Raw genomic sequence first — 22,839 nt, 5'->3', positions numbered from 1 at the left:
AGGTTTCCTACAGGTCTAAAATTTCAATATTCTGCCTTGAGAGATACACTTATCAGTGCACCCACACTCACCTGCTATTGATGTTGCGCAAGCTCTGCACTGGCAGCTACAGAAATCTGCAGTCAGGGGAAGATTGTTCTAGTGCTAGGACTCAGCAGGACTCTTTCCCAACTTCACATGTGCTCATATGAAGTTAGATGATCATTTGAGCTGGACTAAAATAGGCTATTTGTCATAAATTTCTCCATATATATATTGTAGTCATTAGTAAAAACTGGAACTGGTCACTGTGCATGTTTGAGCCCCAACGTCAAAAAATACAATTTAACACAAGTATGAAATTTAGTCCAATTTATTTTATGTTTAATAATCACATCACTAATTAACAAGTAATCACAATAAACACTTCTTTTTTCAAAACCAAAGCTAGAACTCAAAATATTGAGAAAAACATAATCCCACGCAAAAAAAACAAAAACAACAAAAAGAACCCAACAACAAAACAACGAGGAAGTTCTGTAAATGAGAGAAAGTCTACCTAACACAAGCCATTGTTGGTTTTCAGCATGCTCTGCAGGAATAGCAGTTAGCGAGTGTTAAATGTTTATTTGAAGCTCTGCGACGCTCCTCGGCGAGGTTTCAGGTGCTACAGTGAGTTGTCTAGCTCTAACTGTGTGTTAGGCTCTCTCTAGGACAGGCTGCTGCTCTGTAAGTGCCATTCTTACCCAATATTAACTTGTCAGCCTCATTTACATCAGTTTTTCTTCAGCTCCATTTAACTTTATCCTTAAACCAGCAGGGGTCGCTGCATTCTTACTTTTTGAGCTATTCTCTCCATTATTTTCATCTCTTAAGACTGGGCTTCTTGTGGCAGCACACATAAGAAAATATGTTAGAAAAATCGTAATTAATTAGGTTCTATAATACCACTTCAGTATTTATGTATAAAGCCGTGACAGCACTTCAAATGAAATCAAATACAGATTTGTGTTGACAGGTGTCTTGTCCGATGCTAACTGTAAAACTGAAGCAAGAAAAAAAAAGAAAATCACTCCCCGATCCCCTTCAATCATGAGAGCAAAACCGCCACGAGGCTACAGGAACACAACGATAAATACATGTACAAAAGTGTTGCGTCTTTAGCACAATTTATCTCGACAGACATTCTTTCACTTCAGTGGCCCCCTTTCGAAAAACAAAATAAAACAAAACAAAAAACAGGCCAAAGCTTACCATGTTGTCACAAGTATTCAGAATAACAGCCATAACAGTCATGATAAAAACGCTTCCTCCCATAAAAACTAGCAAAGCTACGTGGAAATAAAAGCAGCGTTCCCGCCCACAGACCAATAACTGCAGCTGTACGTTGTTTGTTCGTAGTTTTCAGGGCGAGTAACAGTGCATCAATGAACAATCTCAGAAGAAGAGGTGAATAGAAACTTGTGGCTAGAAGCAAAGCTGGGTTTTAGTTACGGACAGGCACGTGGAAGAGCTCAGCTAGAAAACAGCTGCGAGATCAAAGCTACACCTTTAGCAACAACTTTTTGTATATGAAGTTACAACCTATAAGTGTCAGAATGTGTACAATTTATTACTAGACTTACAGGAACTGTAATGGGAACAATCTGAAAAAATCCGGTAAAACTGACAAACAGGTTACTGTTACCAAGTGAAAGCTCATTCATGTTCGAGTTACTATTCATAAAAAGTGGATTTACCACTACATCACAGTTAATCCTCTTTGATATATGATTAAAAGCATTAAGGTGCAGTTTAGTTTCATCAAAGCAATAGCAAAATATCAACTTGATAAAAAACATTTCCTTTACATAAAGATTCTGAAGTGTGACTTTGAATTCTGACATAACCTCTTGACACAAAGCTTTATTGATCAATCACAACTGTATGAAGTTATTTTGACTTCAGGATCTGAAAGGCTAATCCAAGATAAGCATGTGAAGTCAGCATAGAGATTAAAGACATGCCCTTTTTAACAGATTTAGAGATAAGCGATAAGGACAGGTTTGTCATATATTTTGTATAACATATTCTCTTTTAAAAGATTTTGCAGGTAGAACTAAATCTGTCTTCAATAAATTTGAGTTTATTAAATTATAGTGACCATTGTAGGCCTGTTATTAGAAATTCTGAGCCCACGACTATGTAAAAAAGAATAAAACTAGGATTTAAGTACAAGTGAGTACCTGCCTTTAGTTTTGCACCACTTACCGTAGTAAAATGAACTTGATCTGTTATTTCTAAGTGAGATTATACACAGTTAATAAGAACAATTTTGTTCAAGTGAGGATTTGCTTTTGCAAGAGGTTCAAGCATTCTCTGGCATTCTCAGAGTTTTCATAAACTACAGTGGCATTTCTGAGAGTGAAACAGTCTTAAGATGGTAAATTTACTCTGATCTAAAAATTGCTGACTCGCTTTGGGCTCATGAAAAGGAGTAAGACAACAAGAGGGTTAAGGGCCCTTAATGGTCGAACCGCTGAGTAGCACTGTTTTCCGAGTAAACACACCCATAAAGTTAAGGCCAATCACATGATAGTTTTCCACAGAGAGAGGAGTGAAAAGTTTGCCAAGGGGGTTGTGGCAAGAAGGGGCTGATGACATAAAGCTGTGAACAAAATGACTAGGTTTTTGTCATGCGGCAGCAGCAACACTGAGGATCGATTTCGACAGTTCGATGCGACCATGCAGAGCCCTTTGCCAACTGTCATTTTAGTCTATTACATACATTACATTTTAAATTTAATCCAAAAACAGTTTTATAGTTTTCTTATAATATTTAAGCATTTTACTTGAACAGAAAAAATATCCAGTAATTGGTTCAACATTTTAAAATGTTGCACTTTGGTGCCATTTCATGAACTCAGTGCCAGTTTGGTTACTAGTACATACATTAGTAAACCACATTTAGAACCAAATTATATTGACAATGACATTTTTTAGGGTGTACTAGCAAAAACATGTCAACTCATGCTCAAATTAGATGAGCTAAGTGTCGCTAGCTGGTAGGTGGTGCTGTTAGCTAGTAGGTGACCATGGTAAAGCCTGTATTAAATATTAATAGTTCCTAAGAAGACGAATAGTTTATGAAAAGCTGGTTATAAGTAAAATGGTAAGCTTAAAATTGTTTGCTTGACATGTTGAAAAAATTGCTAATGTAGCACTGTTTGCTAACAAGCGCCATGTAATAACCACATATTGTGATATGTATGTATTAGCTAAACAGAATAATATATATTTCCTATAATATCCTGGATATATCAAAGCAACATATTAAAAGTATTGATAGACATATTTTACAAATCAAATGACCACTGATAACCTACTAAAATATCTTTTGGCTAAAAGATTTTCAACAATAGTTAAGTGGCGTAATGAGTATGTACAATGTTGGAGCAGCATGATTAAATCGTAACACCAAACCATCACAAGAACCTCCTGTTAATTTCTAATTTTTAAATTATGCAAGCAATACCAGAACAGAACACCTGGAGTAAAACCCATGAGCTTTGATTTTGGGGTTGAGTTTCTATTTTCTAGCCATGCATTAGAAAGGCATCAGGAGGCAACAGGTTGCTACAAGAAAAGAGAAGAAAGTAAGACCACGTCCCAATGGAAGTACGCCAACAAGAAGAGCACTGAACACTCAGGACTGTAAATGATTTCTAAATTTAACTGAATCTTGAGCGAACTCCCAAAACCACACTAACCTGACCCGCACAGAAACACCTAAAAATAGAACAACAGTCAACCAGGGCAACACCAAAACCATACTGTTCAGAACAGAAAAACTCTTCATCTGCCACCATACGTATTCGCTCTCTCTCTCTGAGCTGTTTTAGGCGTGAAACTGCATCACTCTTATCTATTGGGATTCTTTTTTTTTTTTAAGGTAAGACAAATAGGAGGCACATATGAGACACTCAGTTCCTTTCGTTTCAGAAGCAATCTGAACTGCATCTCCCTCTTCTCCCTCTGGACTCAGTGAAAGCTCCTCTGCTTCAGCAAACGTCCTATTTTATATTATTTAAAACCTGTTCAGTCACAACACTGACCACGTATCTGATATTTAACCACGACTCTGAAATTCCTTTTGTATTTCATCTATCAACCTTTTCCTCAAAGTTCAGCGACATTCTTCATCTCCTTCACACTGTGTGTCTTAGTTTGCAAGAACATGTGCGTGTTTCATAGATTTTCTGAGCACTACTTGATGAAAATAAAATAAAATAGTATAGAATTGATATATTAAATACAACCTAGTTCTATTGTCAAGGAACATGATGGAAAGAAGGAAATAAAGAGGATCCAAACAGAACACAGATGCTCATTTCTATATATAATCTTTTCAATCAAACACCTCATCACAAACACAGAGAATAAAGAGTTAAATTGGCTAAAATGATTCAAACAGCCTTCTTTTTTGTTAAGTCAGATTGCATATGGTTGCATGATGACGAAGGAAGAGGAAGCCATGATGAAATGGATACTGAATTACTACGACGTTACAGAAGCAGAGATTATGTGGCTACTTGGGGGAAAAACAGCTCCTAAAATCACAAGGAAAAAGAGATGGCAATCCAATAGGAGAGCCAAATTGTTCTGGTCACTACTGAAGAGACTGTTGCTGCCATCTGGTGGGTGTGCAGGGGGAATGATGGTGGTTTTTCTAGAAGGTCCCACCACTGGGTTTCCACGTGAAAGCGGGCAATTCCAAGATGCCGGACTCGGAGAGATCATTGCCGTCCTGGAATTTTCCTTCACATAAAGTACCGGTCAGGACCAGTCAGAGTCTAAAGTTACTTCAGGTAAATACATGAAAGTGGTGGTGATGATGAAGGCAATGACGCATGACGAGGTGAAAGAAGCACTACTGCACGATGATTCTAATTTTCCAATAACTGATGTGAGATTAAATGGGGTTAAAGAGGTTGGGATCCCTTCACGGAAACGCCGCTGGCATCCCCCCGGACCTCCACCTGTAGGTGTAGTAAGGAGGGGGGAGAGGGGAAGTCGAGACTCAATGGGGTAACACTGCAAGAATCTGGGTGGTGGCTTTGGTTGGCCATGCGGGGAGAACGAGGAACCATGTGGGCGGGAACTGTTGCCGTTGTCCTGTGGGGGGCTGGCCAGATGGTGATGTCAGCGCTGTGGTCCGTGCGAGAGCGAGCATTCTCGCGGAAGTTGAGCTCGATAGACTCAATCTGCAGCAGAGGGGTTAGGAGAAAAGGGAACAGGGGGTTTGGGTGGGATTGGAGGGGGAGTAAAAGTGAGGCAAGGAGAAGGAAAAAAAAAACATATTTACAGTGAGGAAAAAGGGGAGGGAGAGGCGGTGATATTATAGGGGGTAGTTGAAATGAGGAGGGCAGAGGGATAGCAGAATTAGATGCCTGTAAGATAAAAAGTCAAAATATAATCAGATGGACTGCAGACATGAGAAATACAGATGCATTCAGACACAGCACACGCAGAGATGATACTGTATGATGGCTAAAGGCTCCCACGTACTCCGGCAAACGTCACCCCCTCGTAATCAAGGCAAACTCAATGTCTGCGCAAAGGTCAGTTTTTCCATACTTGGTGCCTCAAAGTAAATTGCTCAGAGGTAACAAGGTTCACATTCAACTGTTTTGTATGCTGCACAGAGCTGTTGATGTTGAGTCAGCGCCATCTTGTGGAAGTTCTTTTAATCCACTTATCTGGGACCTGACTGAGGGAGATCTTCATACGTCCAGACTTCAGTCTCCCCTACTACCTCTGCATAGGAAAACCCGAGACAGATCCGGAAGACGCCTGAGTCATGTCAGCTGGCTTCTTTCGAATTCGACATATAAAAGGAATTTGTCATGAGAAATATGGGAAATCGGTATGCTTGACAATGAATTCTCAACTGTAAGCAGACAATGTGTGTGGCTCACAGAATACGCATAGTATGCCTGAGTATGTGGGAGCTTTAAGACTGTGGTAAAGTCAACATGAGGCTTTCAAACCTATGAACACTACTAATTGCAAAGCACAGTTTGAGTGTCATCACGGTGTGAGTCTGTTTTGGGGCTTCAGAATTGGTGGAATCATGAAGGAGGACCAATCATCAGTTTACAAAACGGCAAGAGTCGGGAAAATAGTTACCCAGTACACATTAAACTACTTTTGGATGGAATAGCAGGCTAACATTGACCTCCTGGAATGTCCTCTGTCTCAATCCTGCTGAAATGCTGTGGACTGTCCTTAAAGTAAAATGAGTTCAACTGAGAGCTGCACCAATAAGAGCAGCTCTCATCTGACCCTCAGCTCTGGGAACCCCTGGTCTTGGGGGATGGTTCCTGGCAAAAGAACTTTTGTGAGCATCGTTGACTTCTTCTGTCAGTCTCTTTGAACATCTGAATTTCCAATGAGGTCATCAAACCTAAAATGGAAACTTGGAGCGCATATAGAAACTTACTTGTCTCTGGCATTAGAGAGTCCAGAGCCTGGGGCTCTTGGACACCCTCACCATCACTGGGAGCCCCGTCCTTCAGCCCGTTCTCCTGGGCATTAGGGGTCCCTGCAGGTCCCATCTTGGGGTCTGGAGCCGGGGCCAGGCTGCTAGTCATGGGAGTTGCATTTCCCTCTGTCTCCTGCGGTCCCTCAGCCTAGAAACACACAAAGAGGCATGTCAGTTGGTGTGGATGGAACAAACTGGCAAGAAAATCCCAGTCAGACAAGTTAGCCTCTGACTGTGAATACTTAAGGCTCGTGGAAAGAGATGGAATGACACAAAGCCAAAAGAGCTAAGGTTTTAGCATCAAATGACCAAACAGACATAAAGAATAGGACACTATGGAAAAGCTGGAGTAAAATACTGAGTATGAACCGTGAACCAACACAGCTTTGAACAATAAAATACAAGACGCACTTTATATAAAATACAAGAAGCACTTTAAGATTTTTAATACCTTTTTGGCTTTAAAAATGAAAGTTAAGCTCACAAATTCTTTAAAACACAGTTTGTAGCTGAGTTATGTATTATAAAAAAATAGGAATTATTAGTTTCCTCATCTCAATTCATCCTCCTAAACCTAATATCGCCTTTTCTCAAGAACTGGATGTGTACAATTTACTAATTACCCAAAAAGGCACCTTTACAATTTTTGGTCTCAGTAAACAATGAATGGATTCTATCAAAAGTCTCTATGTACTCAAAGGGTGCAACATACCTGTGTAGTTAGGGATATAGTAGTGAGATCTCCAAAATATATATTTTGCATTTTATTAAAATCGGTTGATTTAATTGTATGACTCTTTTTTGATCTCATGAACCTGGGTAAAGATGTAAATTCATCATAAAGTCAGCAGGGCTAACCATGTGCCACATCAGTTAGTATTTACATGCAGATATACAGGGAATGAAGAACTTAGCTTTTGGCTTTGTTCAGATATCAGCAGTGTAAAAACAGCAGTTTCTGCCCTACAGGCCAACTCTCCATTCTAGCCTCACCTTGACGTTCCCTCCTCCAGGAGAATGGCTCACGTTGTCCACTGACCCCACTTTGGGCTGAGCCTTTTCCCTAGTGTTCACTTTGTTGGGCTCGATCTTCACGCCTCCGCCTGCAGGGCACAATAACAATCAGTCTGATAATCAGACGTCAGGAGAACATGCGAAGCAAACAACTTCACCAGGGTCTCGTAAATTTATACCTGGTCATTAAATAAATACATGCATTTTCTGGTCAACGCATACAAGAGAAGATTATTAATACATCACAAAAACGAGAGAATATCTCAATTTAACTAGCCCATTTCACCAACCGTCTTGGCATCATTTTCCTGTTGATGACCTAATTCCAACATACCCTGTGGTTTTTATTTTGTCTCCCACCCAGGGGGTCTTTTTGTGGGCTCTAGTGTCCCTTATATGAAAGTAGGCTGACAAAAAAGGTGGAAAAGGACGGAGGAAGACATGCGGCACATATCGCCGGGTCCGGGAATCGAACCCGAGACGGCCGCGTCGAGGACTCGAAGCCTCCAAATGTGGGTCGCGCTATATCCTGTGTTTTGTTCACTTCCAACATGGTACTGACCTTTCCTGCCAAATAGCTCTACATGCAGGTTTCTGGAGACTTTAGATGTATTAAAAGTCTTAAAACCTTACCTCAATTTTGGCTCCTAAAAATAATTAAAAAGCCCAAAATTCCCATTCAAGGTCTTAAATTTCCTTCAGTTATGTTTTAAAATGACACATTTCTTCTTTATCCATTGTTTCTACCAATGACTGGCCAATTAAAACTTTAGGGAAACGTTTGGTATCTTAAATGACTTCACAGGCTTCAGAAGTATACGCTCAAAAGAGGAAATGCTATTTATAAAGATAACCAACACAACAGGATCAGAGCAAGTCTTGGCTCACCAGGTTTGTGCTTGATGTTGTCCTTGGATCCACATTTTGAAGTCACCTTACTTACATCCACCTTCTTGTTGAGTATCTGCACCTGTTGAAGTTGATAAAAAAAATTTTTTAAGTCAGTTGTTATTCTGAAAGCACAGACTGATGTTAGGGTCCTTTGCCAGGTTTACTTCATCTCAGGAAGAAAAACTAGAAAGAGTAAGTGTTTCAAGGTTGAGAAAACATTATAAAAATGAGAGCTTCATTTAAAAAGCCACAGAAAGACCTATTCTACCCATTCATCTTTGTGTTTCAGGAACTCCTGATCATTCATGGACCGTGGAAGCTGATGTTAGCGCTGGGGATGTCTGTGCTGCTGCTGCATGTTTAGAATCGCGATATTTTAAGCTTGAATAGCTTCACTGACGAGCTAACTCCTTTTAGCACAGCTTTAACACAACAGGAACCAATCAGATTGTTTTTTTGAAGTAAATTCGTCAGATATCGCTGTCCTCTGCAAATGCTGCATGTGCATCAGATCTATGAGTGTACCAAAAACTCACAGATACAACGGTTCTGGCCAGAACTTTTCTTAAAACAAACAAATGAAAAAAACAAAAAAAAATTAACATGTTAAAATCTATGTAATTAATCAAAATGAAAGCATTAAAGCCCCGGTCTTAGAAGATACTGTATTTGAAAACAAGTCCAGAAAAGCATCCCATAATAGGACCATACATCCAGTGCTGCCTAAAACACCTGAGTGAATGTGACACATTGGAAAAAAAACAAAAAAAAAACAGTCACAGCCAATCAGAGTTAGTGGCAGAACAGGGTGACAGAGGGGAAGTTTAAGGAAGCATGGGGAAGGTGAAGCAGGTTCACTTGGGGTGAGGGTAGCTGGTGCCATAGGGTGTGTAGTTCTGCTTTGAGCCTCAGTGACGTCACCTACTGGTTCTCTGAATGGACTTGAAACTTGGAGTCCTGCTTTGGCTTTTTTGAAAGCGGAAGGGACCTCATCTGGTGAGGAAATTCTTAAGAACCTGGATCCCTTAAAATGACTGTTCAAGGAACCACCAACTGACTTAGAAAAGTGAGCGAATTAACTTAATTAAATTTGATTAGAAGATTAAAATCTAATTTGTCATCTTTGTTCTGGTTTGAGTCGAGTTGTTGACTTCCTGACTGGAGCTTCCTAGCAGGGCTAGTGGGCCAGACAGTACTTACATTCCCTCCACCAGGAACATGCTTCATATTGTCCTTGGAGCCCAAGCGTGAGGTGACGTGGCTGAAGTCCAGCTTTTTGGAGACTATTTGAACCTATATGAGTACAGCACAGCGGCAAGAATGGAGAGGGCAGAGAAGGGCCAAGGAGGGGATTGGGAGCACATGGGGAGGAAGTTAGACAGGAGAGATGAAGCAGAGGGTGAGGAAGACAGGATAGGAGAGGCAACCACCACAGCTGAGGTTAGAAAGGACAAGACAGCAGGACAGAGCAAGGTTCAACAGAGCAAATCCTACCGTGGCTGCTAATTCACATTTAAAAATGTTACATAAAGAGTAACTAAATGTTGATATAACTCATGTAGTCAGAGTTGTTATAAATGGTGATGCTGTGGACAGAAAAGACCTCTGGTAGAAGTTAAATATGAAAAAGCCTCTGACTGAAGACTGTACTGTGTAATAGTCTTATGACATGCTAATAGTTCAATATCTGGGCAGCAGAGATGACATTTTACACAAATGTGCCCTGGATGACACCAGTAGTTGTTGGTGAGCACTGCTAATCCACCTCATTTGATTTTCCCGCCAGTCTTTAAACCTTTTTCTGGCCGTTTAGATAGAAAGCCGGGCAGGAAGACGTTGGAGTTGGGGATATGAACATTGCCCATTACGATGGGTGGATGGATGGAAGAGAGGATATGAACTTCCTCTTCCTCTCTCTGCTCTGCATCCAGGAAGCCAGTGAGCATCAAGAGTCTGGGATCAGGTTACCAACATGGCAGAGCTTGGTGTGAATGCATAGTGAGGTAAAGACTTTAGGACAACAACGGTGTGACACCAAGGACCACAAAGAGAAACTCTCCATCTAGGAAAAAACAGCTACTATGGGTTAGCTGTTATGGATATGGTGCCAATAGCAAAGCATTCTGATCCTATTCATGTTAAAGTTGCTTATCATCCAAAGTGAAGTGGGCTTCCTCAATGTTCCAGTCAAGAACACTGGTATACATAAAGTGGGATGATTCCACAACAACTTTGTGATGACCTGCACATTTTTCAGTATTGTGGGAAATATATTATAAGGCAAAAGTGATAAACGCTGAAATTCGGGACTTATGTTGTAAAGCACACACTGACATCATGTGGTCCGTTCTTAAAAAGCAGGTGAAGAAGCAGAGGCCGGTGAACTGTGATTAATTCTAACCAAGTGATGACAAGAAGTTGACACTGAGGTTGATACACGCTATGTCAAAGCAACTCTATGTCAACTTTTTTTTTTTTTTAAGTATTTGTTTTTTTAATTTTAAAAAAGCGTTAAAACATTAAATCTTTGCAATTATTTACTGTTTAGACACACAAAAAAAGATCCCAAAATACCACAATATCTTTGTCCCCTCCAAAGGTTTGGCAATGATTGCAAACACTGGACGTGGACACTGGACTCAATAAGACACAGAATACTTGTTTAAAGTGCTGAAATAATACTGGGTTCTATTTTGACCCCCTTTAAAGCATGATAATTATTGTGAATTAGAGACAAAGAACGGCAGAATATATAAAATGGAAAAAAGAAACTGTTCGCTATTGGCTGATACTTAATTCATTCCTCAGTTCACTCTACTGTTGGCTCAGCTGAGCCTTCATGAAGAAAATATGTGCCTCTGCATGAATGTCAATATGCCTCAATAGGAAATTCTGATTTTTGAAACTGCCATAGGTGACAATGTAACTCTCAGTCAGCAGATGGCACCAAACACATTTCCTTGTTTGAAATAAAATGATTGGGGAAAAAAAAGAGAGAACAGGAGGAAACAGAACATTTTGTGTAAACAGTCTTTACACATTTCAAAATAAGAGCATTACCTACTAGAGTTCTTAGCAATTAATAACAAAAACTTCAATACAGATCTTTTTTTTTTTTTTTCCAGCTGAAATTTTACAAAATTGCCAAGTGAATTAGTGCTTTTCAAATTCTCTAAAAAAATATTTAGGGGAAGCTAAGTGTGCTAAATGTTTCCAAAATTATCAAAAGCGGCAAATGAAAAATTAGCTTTGATGTTAGTGCGTTATTAGATGTGCACTCGTCACTGAAAACAGCATTATGTTTGCTTCTCATTATTTTCCAAAACGTTAACAGACTGAAAGCACATAAAACGAAATGCTGTAAAAGTAAATAATATAAAAGAACCAAACATTGGAGCACTTACTGAATAGGAATAAAAAAACAACAACATCCGGTTAATCGACCTCCTGACCATTCTAGAACCATGACAATAAGATTTCAGACTGACTGATTTGTGAAGCTTCTGACATGTAGATGTGCTATCAAAAATCAGCTGATGAATGAATGAATGAATGAATAGAGTATAAGAAAGAGCGTGTTGGGGAGGATGGAGGGCGACTCACTTTGCCCTGGCTGCTTTCTTTGGTGGTGACGCCCCTTTTCTGAGAAGCAGAGGCCACCTGGGAAGAGAAGCCGGCCCCCGATCAATGAGAGCCACTTGCAACAACAAACTGAGAGGAGGCGGCCGGCGTGCACAAAGACATTTGTGGATGTCAGTGGGTTAAAAGAGTGAGAGAGGTTCAGAAACTTTCCAAAAAGCCCAGATAGGGGGAAACAAGAGAAGAAGAACAACGTACGTTTGTTTGTGCTTTTTTAAGTATCAGATGACAAAAGGTTGATGAAAATGACAACATCCAGAAAAACCTCCTGAATTTCACAAGAAAAGTTTTTGTGATTTCTTGAAGTGGTTTATAGCTTTTCCAAAAATATCTCGGCACAATGCTACTGACACACAATACTAATTTATATGCAACTGGCTGGGATTAGCCAATCCAGGAGCGTCATTCATTTTTCTAGCTGCTGATTGGCTGTAACCCCAAAAGTACCAATAAAAAAAAGCTTGTAGATATTATCTTTGGTGGCAGAGTTTAGGATGGTGTAATTTTTTTGTTTGAGCAATTAAAATAGACATTTATAAGCGTTCTTAGAGCGGGTCTAAAATATTCCTGGATTTTAGCCATTTCCTGGGCAGCTGTGGTCCGTTCCAAAGATGGGGGCCGACGGATCTCAAAAACAAGGAAAGCTCAAAAACATCGATCTAGGAAGTTAGCTCAACCTTTGGGGGTGGCTCATGTGTGCCATGGCATAATGGATGAAGATGGAGTGTTTATTGCAATTAGTTAACATGCAGAAGAAAAGGTGAGTAGTGAGAAGATGATGACGATAGAGACCATTTCTACTTGTGTTGGGTGCTGGTCATTTTGGCCCTTCACTACTTCTGCTCTTGTAGAAGTAGTGTCTGATTCAGACTCAATGTTTCCTTCATAAGTTTGTAGCAGCTGGGGGCATATTTTATATTTTTTATTGTTTAAATTAGTTGTAGATATTCTATTTGTGGTCTACCTTACTGAAATCCCCGTTTTATATTTATTAATTAACATTAATTAAGATGTGATGTTTGATCAGAGCTCAGACTGTAAGTTTTAAATTCACACACACAAAAAATTATCAAGCTTTTCCTGCAGCTTAAAATCTCATGGAAAATCTTTTTAAATCAGAGAGGGAGAGGTTTGCAGTACCATCCCTGCCCCGCCTGCTTCTTGTTCACTGCTGGTCAGCTGGCTGAAACAACAAATGTTTTTCTCAAGACTACAGAGAAGACTTGCTTAGCTATTTAAATGTTTTCATTACACAAAAAAGCCTAAGAAACTAAAAGATTATCTATTTTAACTCTATGTAAAGATGTTCTCAAACAACAGTTGGCTTTCTGTTTAAACTAAAAGCAAGTAGACCATCCATCAGATGTGGGGGTGTGGCCATTCCCATGGACACACCTCTTACATATGAGGGCTATTTAGCATAACATATATTTTTGGACTTTGAGAGGAAGCCAGAGTACCAGGAGAGGACTCATGCCTCCTGTGGTAAAACATGCAAACTAGCAATAGAGCTAACATTCAGCTTCATTAGGTCCTGTACATTTTTCTGTTAATGTAGACACCAACTGTCATATTCTTAATTAAGATGATCAAACCATGAGGAAGGCATGATGGCTTCTCATAACACTTACAAAATGCTATGAGATTTAAGCATTTTTATGACTATTCACAATTCATAGTTGAATTCTTTGTTTCATTCGACTACGAACAAAAATAACCAGAAACAAAATGGTTTTAGTGTGCAAGTAAGAAATGGTTTGTTTACGGGTACGAATCCACGAAGGGCTGAATCGACCAGGAGCCAACATGTTTAGAACTGGCTGCACATGAAGACACTTTTGCTCAAAGAGAAGAGCCTTAGAAGAAACAAAAGTAAAGAAGCAACTCTGGGAGACACTGCACCATTTTAATCATAGACCCTGCAGTCTGAGAACAGTTCCAGTTAGTCTGGGAGGATTTGGAATCGGAATCAGAAACTGCATGCTGTTGCACGAGAAGTCCATCAGACACAGCAGGACCTACCTTCCCGCCGCCAGGCTGGTGCTTTATGTTATCAGTGGAGCCGATCTTTGAGCGGACGTTACGGATGTCGGGGTCAGGCGCTGTGCCGGGTCGAGCCGTGGGCCTTGGGGTGGCGCTCGCCGTCGTGGTTGCAGTGGGTCGCTGGGTGCGGGGCCCCAGGGGCTTCTTCTCTGCTGCTGTGGCCGTAGCGGAGGACAGCGTAGCCGGTTTGGTTGCTGTTGTTCGAGTGCGAGATGCAGCGGTGGTGGAAGTCGTGCTCCTTGAGGTGGTGGAAGTGGTCTTGGGCTTGGTAGAGTTGGCTGGAGGGAAAGTTTACACAGTGCATTCAAAAGTCTCTCCTTAATATAGTCATATATTTTTTTTAACAAGTTTAGAAATTTGCAATCTCATTGTTTCTCTATGTTGCAACCTGCCCCACCAACTCCTTCATGGAGGGCCAATAATAAGTACCAGCGGTTTTAGCTGCCACGCTGCTAACATTACGTGCTAAATCTTAAATGTACGCGTGATGTATAGAAGAAAAAAGGATGCAGTGTTTGGCTACCAATTGTCAGCACAGTGATAACTAGATAACAAGAAACAATGACCACATTTTGCAGCTTAGTAAAAAGTTTTAGTTTAAAAAAAATAGCGAGGGAAATAAAAGTAAGTTAATTATGCTAGCTTGACTTTGACAACTTTAACATGTAGATGTGCTGCAGAATTTGGAGTGATTTGGCAACCTACACACCAATTTTCTGAGAGACCATCAGTAGAGCAGGTGTTTAAATGAGATAATCAATCATCAATGTGATAATATGATCACTTATTGCAAAAATAAACATCAAGTCTGAAAACAGAATACTGTAACAGACTGATTGTTATGTTTTTTTGCGAAATGTTTTTATTGTTTTTAGTGTTGAATCCTGATACACAAGTGGAGCTGTTGTCAATCAGTTCCTATGGCAACGGCTGTGTGCAGTCAGAGCAGGCTTACATAAAAGCAAGTTTGAACTGAGAAATTATTATAAAAATGATTCGGCACATTCTTTAAATGTATCAACAATCAAAAACAAATGAGCATGATAGCACATCACATCCTTTATGATATTTGTCTCTGAATAGAAACATTCTAAATCTACTTTGTGTGTCAATAATAGCTTCACAAAATCTACTTTATGGGGAAGAAAATTACATTTAAGACAAACATCAACACTATTAAAAGAAATAATTTCTTAAAGAACTTCAAAGTTAATCCGAAGGTGACCAGATAACTGCATAAAACAAGGCTGAATTATTCATGTCACCAAACATAGAAGAGGAGAAAAACAAGAAGGGGATTCTCTGTCTCTCAACTCTGACAGATAATGACAAAGAAGACGGAAGTTGTGAAATGAAAAATGGAGAAAGCTGAGAAACAAGCTGGAAAGCAAACAGGACAGACAAAAAGAAGCAGAAGGATGTTGGAATCACCATTATTAAAGGAAAATATTCAGGGCTTGACTTTAAAATCTTCTTTGTGTGGGTAAAGCCGATTTAACATAATATCTTTGACTTCAGCATCCACAGGCAAGAAGCACTCAGGCACTACATTTGTGCCAAAGAAAATCTGCCATCCATATTTATTTGGCCCCTCTTGTCAGCTATTCCTTCATACTGCTGAGCCATGCTGAATCACATGTTGTGCTATCAATCCTCCCTGCAAGCTTAGGGAATATCTCTGTCTCTTTTTCGGGACATCTTTAATTGAGGAAATCCGCCCCTGTTGCTTTGACGGAGCTTAAGAGTAATTTGACTTTCTATATACGAACCCTGGCAGATTAGACAACTTGAGGCTGCATCAGCAAGAGCTGCAAACTCCTGTCAACAGCAAGCAGCTGGTAATCCACAGGCTGCTGTGCTGGAGGTTTTTAAAAGTCTACGGAGCTTTTCAGCAGCAAAGTCTTTCTCTGCTAGACCCACAGTCACGGTTGGACTGTCTGTCTGACTCGGTTACCCCACTCTGCTGGGGTCCATCGTCCATCAATGAAAGTAAAGAAAGTTTATCTGATTTGCAAGAACATTCAAAGTCGATCTTATGATACCTTTTTAAAATGCGTCATTTTAAAAACAAAAATGGTGGTCAAATGGGAGCTTGGCAGTGAGTCTGCTTTTTGAACCCATTTTAGAAGGAGGTGTGAAGTGCTCAGTAAGGCTTTAACCAGTTCTTTCCATCACCAGACTCCTCCCTAGTCCAGCTTCTACCACTCCAGTTGTGGTACATGAGGCAGGTATTGCACACAATATGAGTGACAGCAGACAGTATTTATTAACTGAGCCAACTTCTACAGTCTTTTATTGTAGAAGTAGGCAAGCTACAAACCTTGAGGTCCAAACCTTTTAATCAGTTATGATAGAAGAGCATTTACAGAGTCAACTGGATGGAAAAACCAAAAACAAACGACATAAACTGGTAGATTTTGGAGAAACTGACCACCTGAGAGTCACTTTCTCCATAAATGATGTCATGGGAGAGTCAACCACAGCCCCGGCACAAACACAGTCCATCCAGATGTCCAAGTTCCTCCACATATTCAAGTCAACATAGAGAGGAACACACTCACAATGGAGACACACCAATCTTGGCTAGAACTGAATCAAACATTAGATGGCTAAAGTCAGACTTGACAATGGAGATGGGTTTTAACTGAAACGTGGTGACAGCTAAGGTTAGCATGCAAACACTAATTAATTTTTAGTCACTCAGACTTAAAACTGCTGTCTAAAGTATCCCTGAGATGTATGACATTAAAATATAACTGAAAAGATAGAAAAGGAGAATACAAGATTAAAGATGTTGGAAATAAAGAATTAATATATTTAAACCAAAAGCTGGCGTAAAAACATAGCAGTAAAAAAATGTGGCGCATTCAAGTCTGACCTTAAAATTTCAAGGGTCGTTTTGAAGGAAATCAATTGATATCACTTATTATTTTTATGAATCAGGATGTGTGATGTCATAAAGATGAGTCCATAATTTATAAATACAAAATGGAGGCATTTTGTGATACCTGTTGAAATCCTAACAGTGGTGGGCTTCTTCTCTTCTCCTGGTTTGATGCTGTCAGTTTTAGAGGCTGAAACACACATTGTGAGAAAATATGTATATGAATCAATGAGAAAGATGCCGACGTGCAATAACTATTATGGTTATGTCATCCAAACTGGACGTACCCAGAGGCTTTTTGGCTGCAGTAGTAGTAGTAGTAGTAGTAGTTGTGCGAGTGGACGCGGCTGTGCGCACCGATGAAGTGGTTTTGCTGGCTGCAGTGCTCACCGTTCCGTTTTTGGTAGCAGGGCCGGAGGCAGGGTGACTCGTGGTTCCACTGCCGGCCTTCGGCACCAGGGGGCGCTTCTCTGTGGTGGTCTGTGACGGGAGAAAAGAGAGCAGAGAAGTGGTGATTCAAAGGCTGCTGACTGACTGAAATTCGGGTCAGACTTTTTCATCCGTTTTTACATTAGATTCTTTGCAAACCCCCCACTGTCTCAGGGCTTTCAAAGTTGATGAAAATGTAAATGCATCCTTTTTAAAATCTATGATTTTACATCATGAGGAAAGAGGATTTCATTCTGTTAAACATGATTGCATCACCATGTGGCCCGTTGGATGATGCCATGCTCCAAATCCAGCCCAGTCATCCTGACCTGAGTCACCCTGCACTTCAGGGTGCCAGGGGCTAAATAAAGGCCAACAGAGCCTGGGTTACCGTCATACTGGCTGCATTTAAGAAGGTCACCAACAGATGGGGACAGAGAGGTGGATTTCAAGAAACTTCATCAACCTTGATACAACTGAAACCTACTGTACAAAGTAAAGAAAGTTTTTAAATGCTTCTAGAAATGTGCCATTTTAATTGAGAAATCGTAAAATAACCAGTGCCAGTTGCGCAACTGAAGCTGATATATTTCCCTAGATTGAACATCTGAATAGACTCCACTGGGTCATGCTGTGAAAATGACAGATGTCAATCAATAAACTGTCAATGGTTTTATGAAACCTGGGCAAACAGTTATAAAAGAAAATGATTTGTGATTTTCTAATTTTGTTTTTCCACATAAAAAATGAAAAGTGTAATGTGCATCTTAGTCAGCCCCTTTTACCGTAGTGTGAAATGAGTCCACATCTACGTAATTTGATCAAGCCGCAAATCCAGAATAAGTATTAAAGTCCATTAGTGAGCTCATAACATCACGATGACCTTCAACACATAACTCAGGCCAGAAGTGGATTTTTTAAAGCAGGGTTAGGTTAGAGATCCCTGCCCCATGCTCGCAGAGCGTTGTTCAATCCATCGTCTCAAAACGGAACAACTCCAAATATGTATGATTGGGACAAATAGACAAAAGACATGTCCCACTCCAGGGCGGGAGTCCTGCAGGTTTTAGATGTGTCCTTGTTTCCACCTCTGATAGTTCAGTAGATTAGGTTCAGTTCGGTAAAAGTTGCCACATTTGTTCCATTTTCAGCTGCTCCTGTTCTCTTTCACAATGCACTGTCAAAATAACCAAAAAGGAGTGGCATCATATTTTAGCATTTGTAGCATTTCTCTTTCATCTTTGGCTAAAGACCATGAGCTATTTCTCCAACTAGCACTAAACTCTCCTGTTTGTTTTGGTTGTATTTACCCAGAATACACTGCGGCGTAGTCCGCTTCCTACTTTTGGAGCACTCTCTGGAACATTTGGCGTTCACAAGTTCCTAAAAAAGTTCACTTTAACCAAAAAGAAACCGAGGTTTTCAGGCGGACCAGAGTTTACTGTTTTCGATCGGCATCAGAGTTCCATCACGCATTCACTCCTCCCCAAATGAAGCGAACTTTCAAATCCAACAAACTAGAGATCTATTAAAGAGCCCAAAACAGGGCTGGTGTGCATGTGTCCTAAAATGGCTAGATGACTTCCTCAAAATAGCAGGAGAATCTGCTGAAGTTCTCCAGAGGCATGGGGATTAACCGATCATTGAATTCTGGTGTGTTGACCAAAGGTGACATCTAAGACATGTGAGCCATCGGCCTTTGAACCCTTGAACCTTTGAGTGCCCTATGTTAACTCTGGACAAACTGCAGAGAGTCAAAACTCAGGGAGGAGAATGTGTTGATAAATGAGCTATTGGTTGTGTGTTCCATAAATGTGGTCTTTATGGAAGTGTGCCAAAGAAACTTGTCATGTATGAGAGACAGCAGAAATGTCATATGTATCTAGTTGTATCCTGTGTGAAGTAAACTTTGAGATTGTTCCTGCAGAGCTTTTTGCAAACCTTCATCCTCCATGCTTACCTTCGGTTTAACATCTCGTGTGCCTGTGCTTGTGGTGGAAGGTTGGGATGATGGGCGACTAGTGGAACTGGCAGGAGGTCGTTTAGGCCCAGCAGTGCTTGTAGAAGCTGTCTTGAGTGTGGTTGTTTTTCTATCTGTGGCAGTGCTGGTGGAGGGGGGTGTGGGGCGTTTGGCGGTGGCTGCGGCTGAGCCACCGGCAGGAGCGGTGGCTGGTCGCGTTTTGGCACCACCGACCGGTTTGGTCACCCCTGTGGCGGGCTGCCACAACAGGTCAATGATGGAAGGCAAAATAAAGAGAAGAAGCAAACAGAAAAAAAAAAAATAAAACATCAAATCATAGGTAGCAGCAGCAGGGCTAAGAAGTGCAAGCAGCAATTCAAGCAAAAAAAAATGTCAAGATAATATGCTGTGAAGGATAAAAGCTTCAAATAAAGAGAAACCAAACTGATTCTGAAGCTTACACAATGCATACTGTAAATGCTTGATGACTGATGAGTTACAAATTAAATATTCAACCTTTTTTCCGATCGCGAGAACCCTCCTTTGCATACATGCTACATGTTGTTAGCGCTCAGCTATATTCAGGATCAGACAACTGATCAGGTAAAACGCAAAAGATGTGTTAAATGTTCATTCAAGCTGCTACTCAACTAAAACAAGCAGGGAGAATTTAGCAAAATTCAGGAAGGCTGAATGTAGCTTGGCTAAGTTGCTGTTTCTTATCCTTTAGAAAAGTCCAATTTAATCTCATCTAGAAGATGCTGAATTAGAAAAAGTTGGCGGTCTTATTGAAATCTCACATTTAAGGTAGAAGATTGCAGCTAGCATAGCCGAGTGTGCAAAATGTGCCAAGTTGCTAGTTATTCATGTAAGATTCTAAAGATGTTGATTTGTAACCCCCTGTGAAAAATTAGGTTAACAACCAAAATTTAATGACTTAATTTATTTAACAACACTTCAGAACTTTGTGCATCCAAACAGTCCTTTGCAAGTATTCATTTTGAGAAAAATATAAAAATATTTTCATAGGGTATTACATTCCATGCATGCAAATTCTGGATGCCGGTAATATGTCTGCCTTCCTGGATAGAATTTCACTGTGTCCAATTCCCAGGCATGGTGCATAATTTGTAATGGTTGTGAGGCTAAAGCTAATAAATTGATAGAGACATTGTGGTGGAAAAAACAGTACAAGTCTAATGATTATGTTAGGTTTTATTCCCAAGTAGCTCTGTACTCTGAACCTGGAGGATTTTACTGTATTTAGAGATCTTTAGTGATGCAAGACACAGCGTGTTCTCCAGCTGTGGGCTGTTTTTGACAGAGATACTGATTTAGCTTAAGCATTTCATTTTAAGGTAGTTAAAACTTCAATTTATTGTGGTTACTGGAACAATATTTTGTAGGGGTGCACTGATAAGAGATTTCTGGCCTATCACTGATCATGTTCTTTAAATGGTCTCACCTGCCAAATCCGATTTTGGTCAACGCCACGTTTTTGTTTTTTTTTTGTCTGAAAAGTCACTAAATATAGTGACAAAGAGACTAAGTTGGCAATAGTGGGATGATTATTGTTAACCGCACATGTGCAGACATGACCTGGTGGGTGGGTCAATCAGTCCTCCCTCAAGGCAGAGAGAAAGGAGACAGTAAGATTGGTTTCAAAAGTGTCAACCAATCATTGTTACCCCAAAATTAAGGAAATCGGGTCTGATTTATACGTGCACTCCTGTTGTAGTCCTTAAAGAGAATTAATAATTGTATAAAACCAGTATCAGCAGGGGGAAATTTGTCACAAAATGTTTGATTGGTGCATCAAGATTTCCTGGTGAAGCTCAGCTCAGAGGCAATAACCTCCAAATGTTTCAAGAATTTCTAATTCTTTGTTTGTGATGAATCATAACTACATCTAGTTTTTGGTGCAAGTCAGACTTCCTTTGTTTAGAACTGGACTGATGGATTATATGTGAATCTGTATCTGCATTGCAGTCTTCTGAAAACATGACTGTGACTCGTTTTGATGGATTATGTGGGGCTAAGATGTGCTGTAGATCGCCTCTGCATGGAATAAGTCCTACCTTGGTCTTCCTGTCTCCAGCAGAAAGGTCCTTGCTTGCTGTTGCGCTGCTTCCGTTGGTCACAGTTTTCACAGGTTTCTTTGCCTTGTCTCCATCTGCTTTGACAGCCTTTTCCTTCTTACTGTCTTTCTTCTCTACTGTCTTTTTATCTGCCTTCTCCTCCTTTTCTGTCTTCTGTGCCTCTTTTTCAACAGGCTTCTCCGGAGGAGTGGTTGCATTGTCCTTTTTCTCCACCGTCTTGGCTTCCCCGGCGTCGGCCTTTTCTTTCTCTGCTGCCGCCTCGGTTTTCAGCTCCACGTCAGCCTTCGTCTCTGTCTTATCGTCAGCGGGGTGAAGCTGCTGCTCTGAAGTCGTTTCCACTTTGTGCTGGCCTTTGTCATCCTTTATCTCTGATTTTTCTGCCATCTCACTTGTTTTGTTTTCTGCTTTTTCTTCCACCTTGCTATCCTGGTTCTTATCCAGCTTTTCTGCATCTTGCACTTTCTTCTCCTCTTTAGACTTCTCGTTTTCGTCCACCTTTTCGGCTTTCTCGCTGTGTTTGTTCTCCACTTTCTCTTCCTTTTTCAGTTTCTCGTTGTTGGTGATCTTCTCTACATTATCATCCTTGTTCTCCATCTTGTCGATCATCTCCACCTTCTCTTTCTTTTCCACTTTGAAAGGAGATTCTTCCACCTTTGGCTTTTTCTCCTCCTCCTCTTCCTTCAGTTGGGCGGTTTCCACTTTCTCCATCTCCTTGTCTTTTAGCTTCTCCATTTCCTTTTGATCTTCCACTCTTTTTGCCTGCTTCTCCATCTCCTTTTTTTTATCTGCTTGTTGTTCCTCTTTGACCTTTTCTGCCTCCTGTGCATTTGCTTTCTCCTTGCCCTTTTCTACCTCATTCGCCACTTTGACCAAACTTTCATTAGTGCTGAATTCAACCTTCACGCTCCCTTGCTCAGCTTTGTTCAACACATCTAAAGCCTCCACCTTCTGCACGCCATCCTCCTGTTTGTCCTTCTTCTCTGTCTTGTCAGATGAAACTGCAGACAAAGGAAAGGGAAAAAAGGTTATTAAATAATAGAGCCAGATAACCTTGAAAATCTTTTAAGTGTAAAAAGCAATTAATAACAGTTACTTTTTGTTGTGTGGTAAGAAAACAATTTGAATCTCTGCTTTAAGCAACAGAAAACCAAAAAGGTGCTGCTCAGAACAGGAGAAGAAATTGTATCAATCTGAATGCTGACAAAATATTTATTATCAGCTCCTAATTCATGTCCATTAAGTTAAAAAAAAAAACATACAAAAACATTTGTGCAACAATCACTTGTCACAGTTTCATGTAAAGAAGATCTGAAATGGCTGAGTACTATTTAACACACTATTGGCATGAGTTTTTCATTTTCTTTGGCGGTAAGCTCAC

At 40.2% G+C, this 22,839-nt stretch overlaps 1 protein-coding gene across 7 annotated transcripts in view; it reads right to left on the bottom strand.

The window, feature by feature from the left end:
• Window positions 1-336: 336 nt before the first annotated feature.
• The window catches only part of LOC122824689 (microtubule-associated protein 4), a 96,784-nt gene continuing 74,281 nt past the window's right edge, over window positions 337-22,839 (bottom strand). For 4 of the 7 annotated variants that reach the window (XM_044105568.1, XM_044105564.1, XM_044105567.1 and 1 more), the window contains 10 exons: window positions 21,441-22,459; window positions 19,363-19,620; window positions 17,261-17,453; window positions 17,098-17,163; window positions 14,069-14,367; window positions 9,608-9,700; window positions 8,405-8,486; window positions 7,496-7,605; window positions 6,461-6,650; window positions 337-5,408 (listed from right to left, as the gene is read on the bottom strand). In XM_044105568.1, the coding sequence (XP_043961503.1) occupies window positions 5,401-5,408; window positions 6,461-6,650; window positions 7,496-7,605; window positions 8,405-8,486; window positions 9,608-9,700; window positions 14,069-14,367; window positions 17,098-17,163; window positions 17,261-17,453; window positions 19,363-19,620; window positions 21,441-22,459 (2,318 nt within the window). In that variant the 3' untranslated portion in view covers window positions 337-5,400. Of the gene's footprint in view, window positions 5,409-6,460; window positions 6,651-7,495; window positions 7,606-8,404; window positions 8,487-9,607; window positions 9,701-12,010; window positions 12,068-14,068; window positions 14,368-17,097; window positions 17,164-17,260; window positions 17,454-19,362; window positions 19,621-21,440; window positions 22,460-22,839 lie in introns of all 7 variants that reach the window. The other 3 variants (XM_044105562.1, XM_044105563.1, XM_044105570.1) reach the window with 3 other exon arrangements.

The sequence above is a fragment of the Gambusia affinis genome, linkage group LG21 (genome assembly GCF_019740435.1).
Source record: "Gambusia affinis linkage group LG21, SWU_Gaff_1.0, whole genome shotgun sequence".
NCBI lineage: Eukaryota > Metazoa > Chordata > Actinopteri > Cyprinodontiformes > Poeciliidae > Gambusia > Gambusia affinis.
Note: the sequence above shows the minus strand (reverse complement) of the source record. Positions and strands in the feature narration are given on the sequence as shown.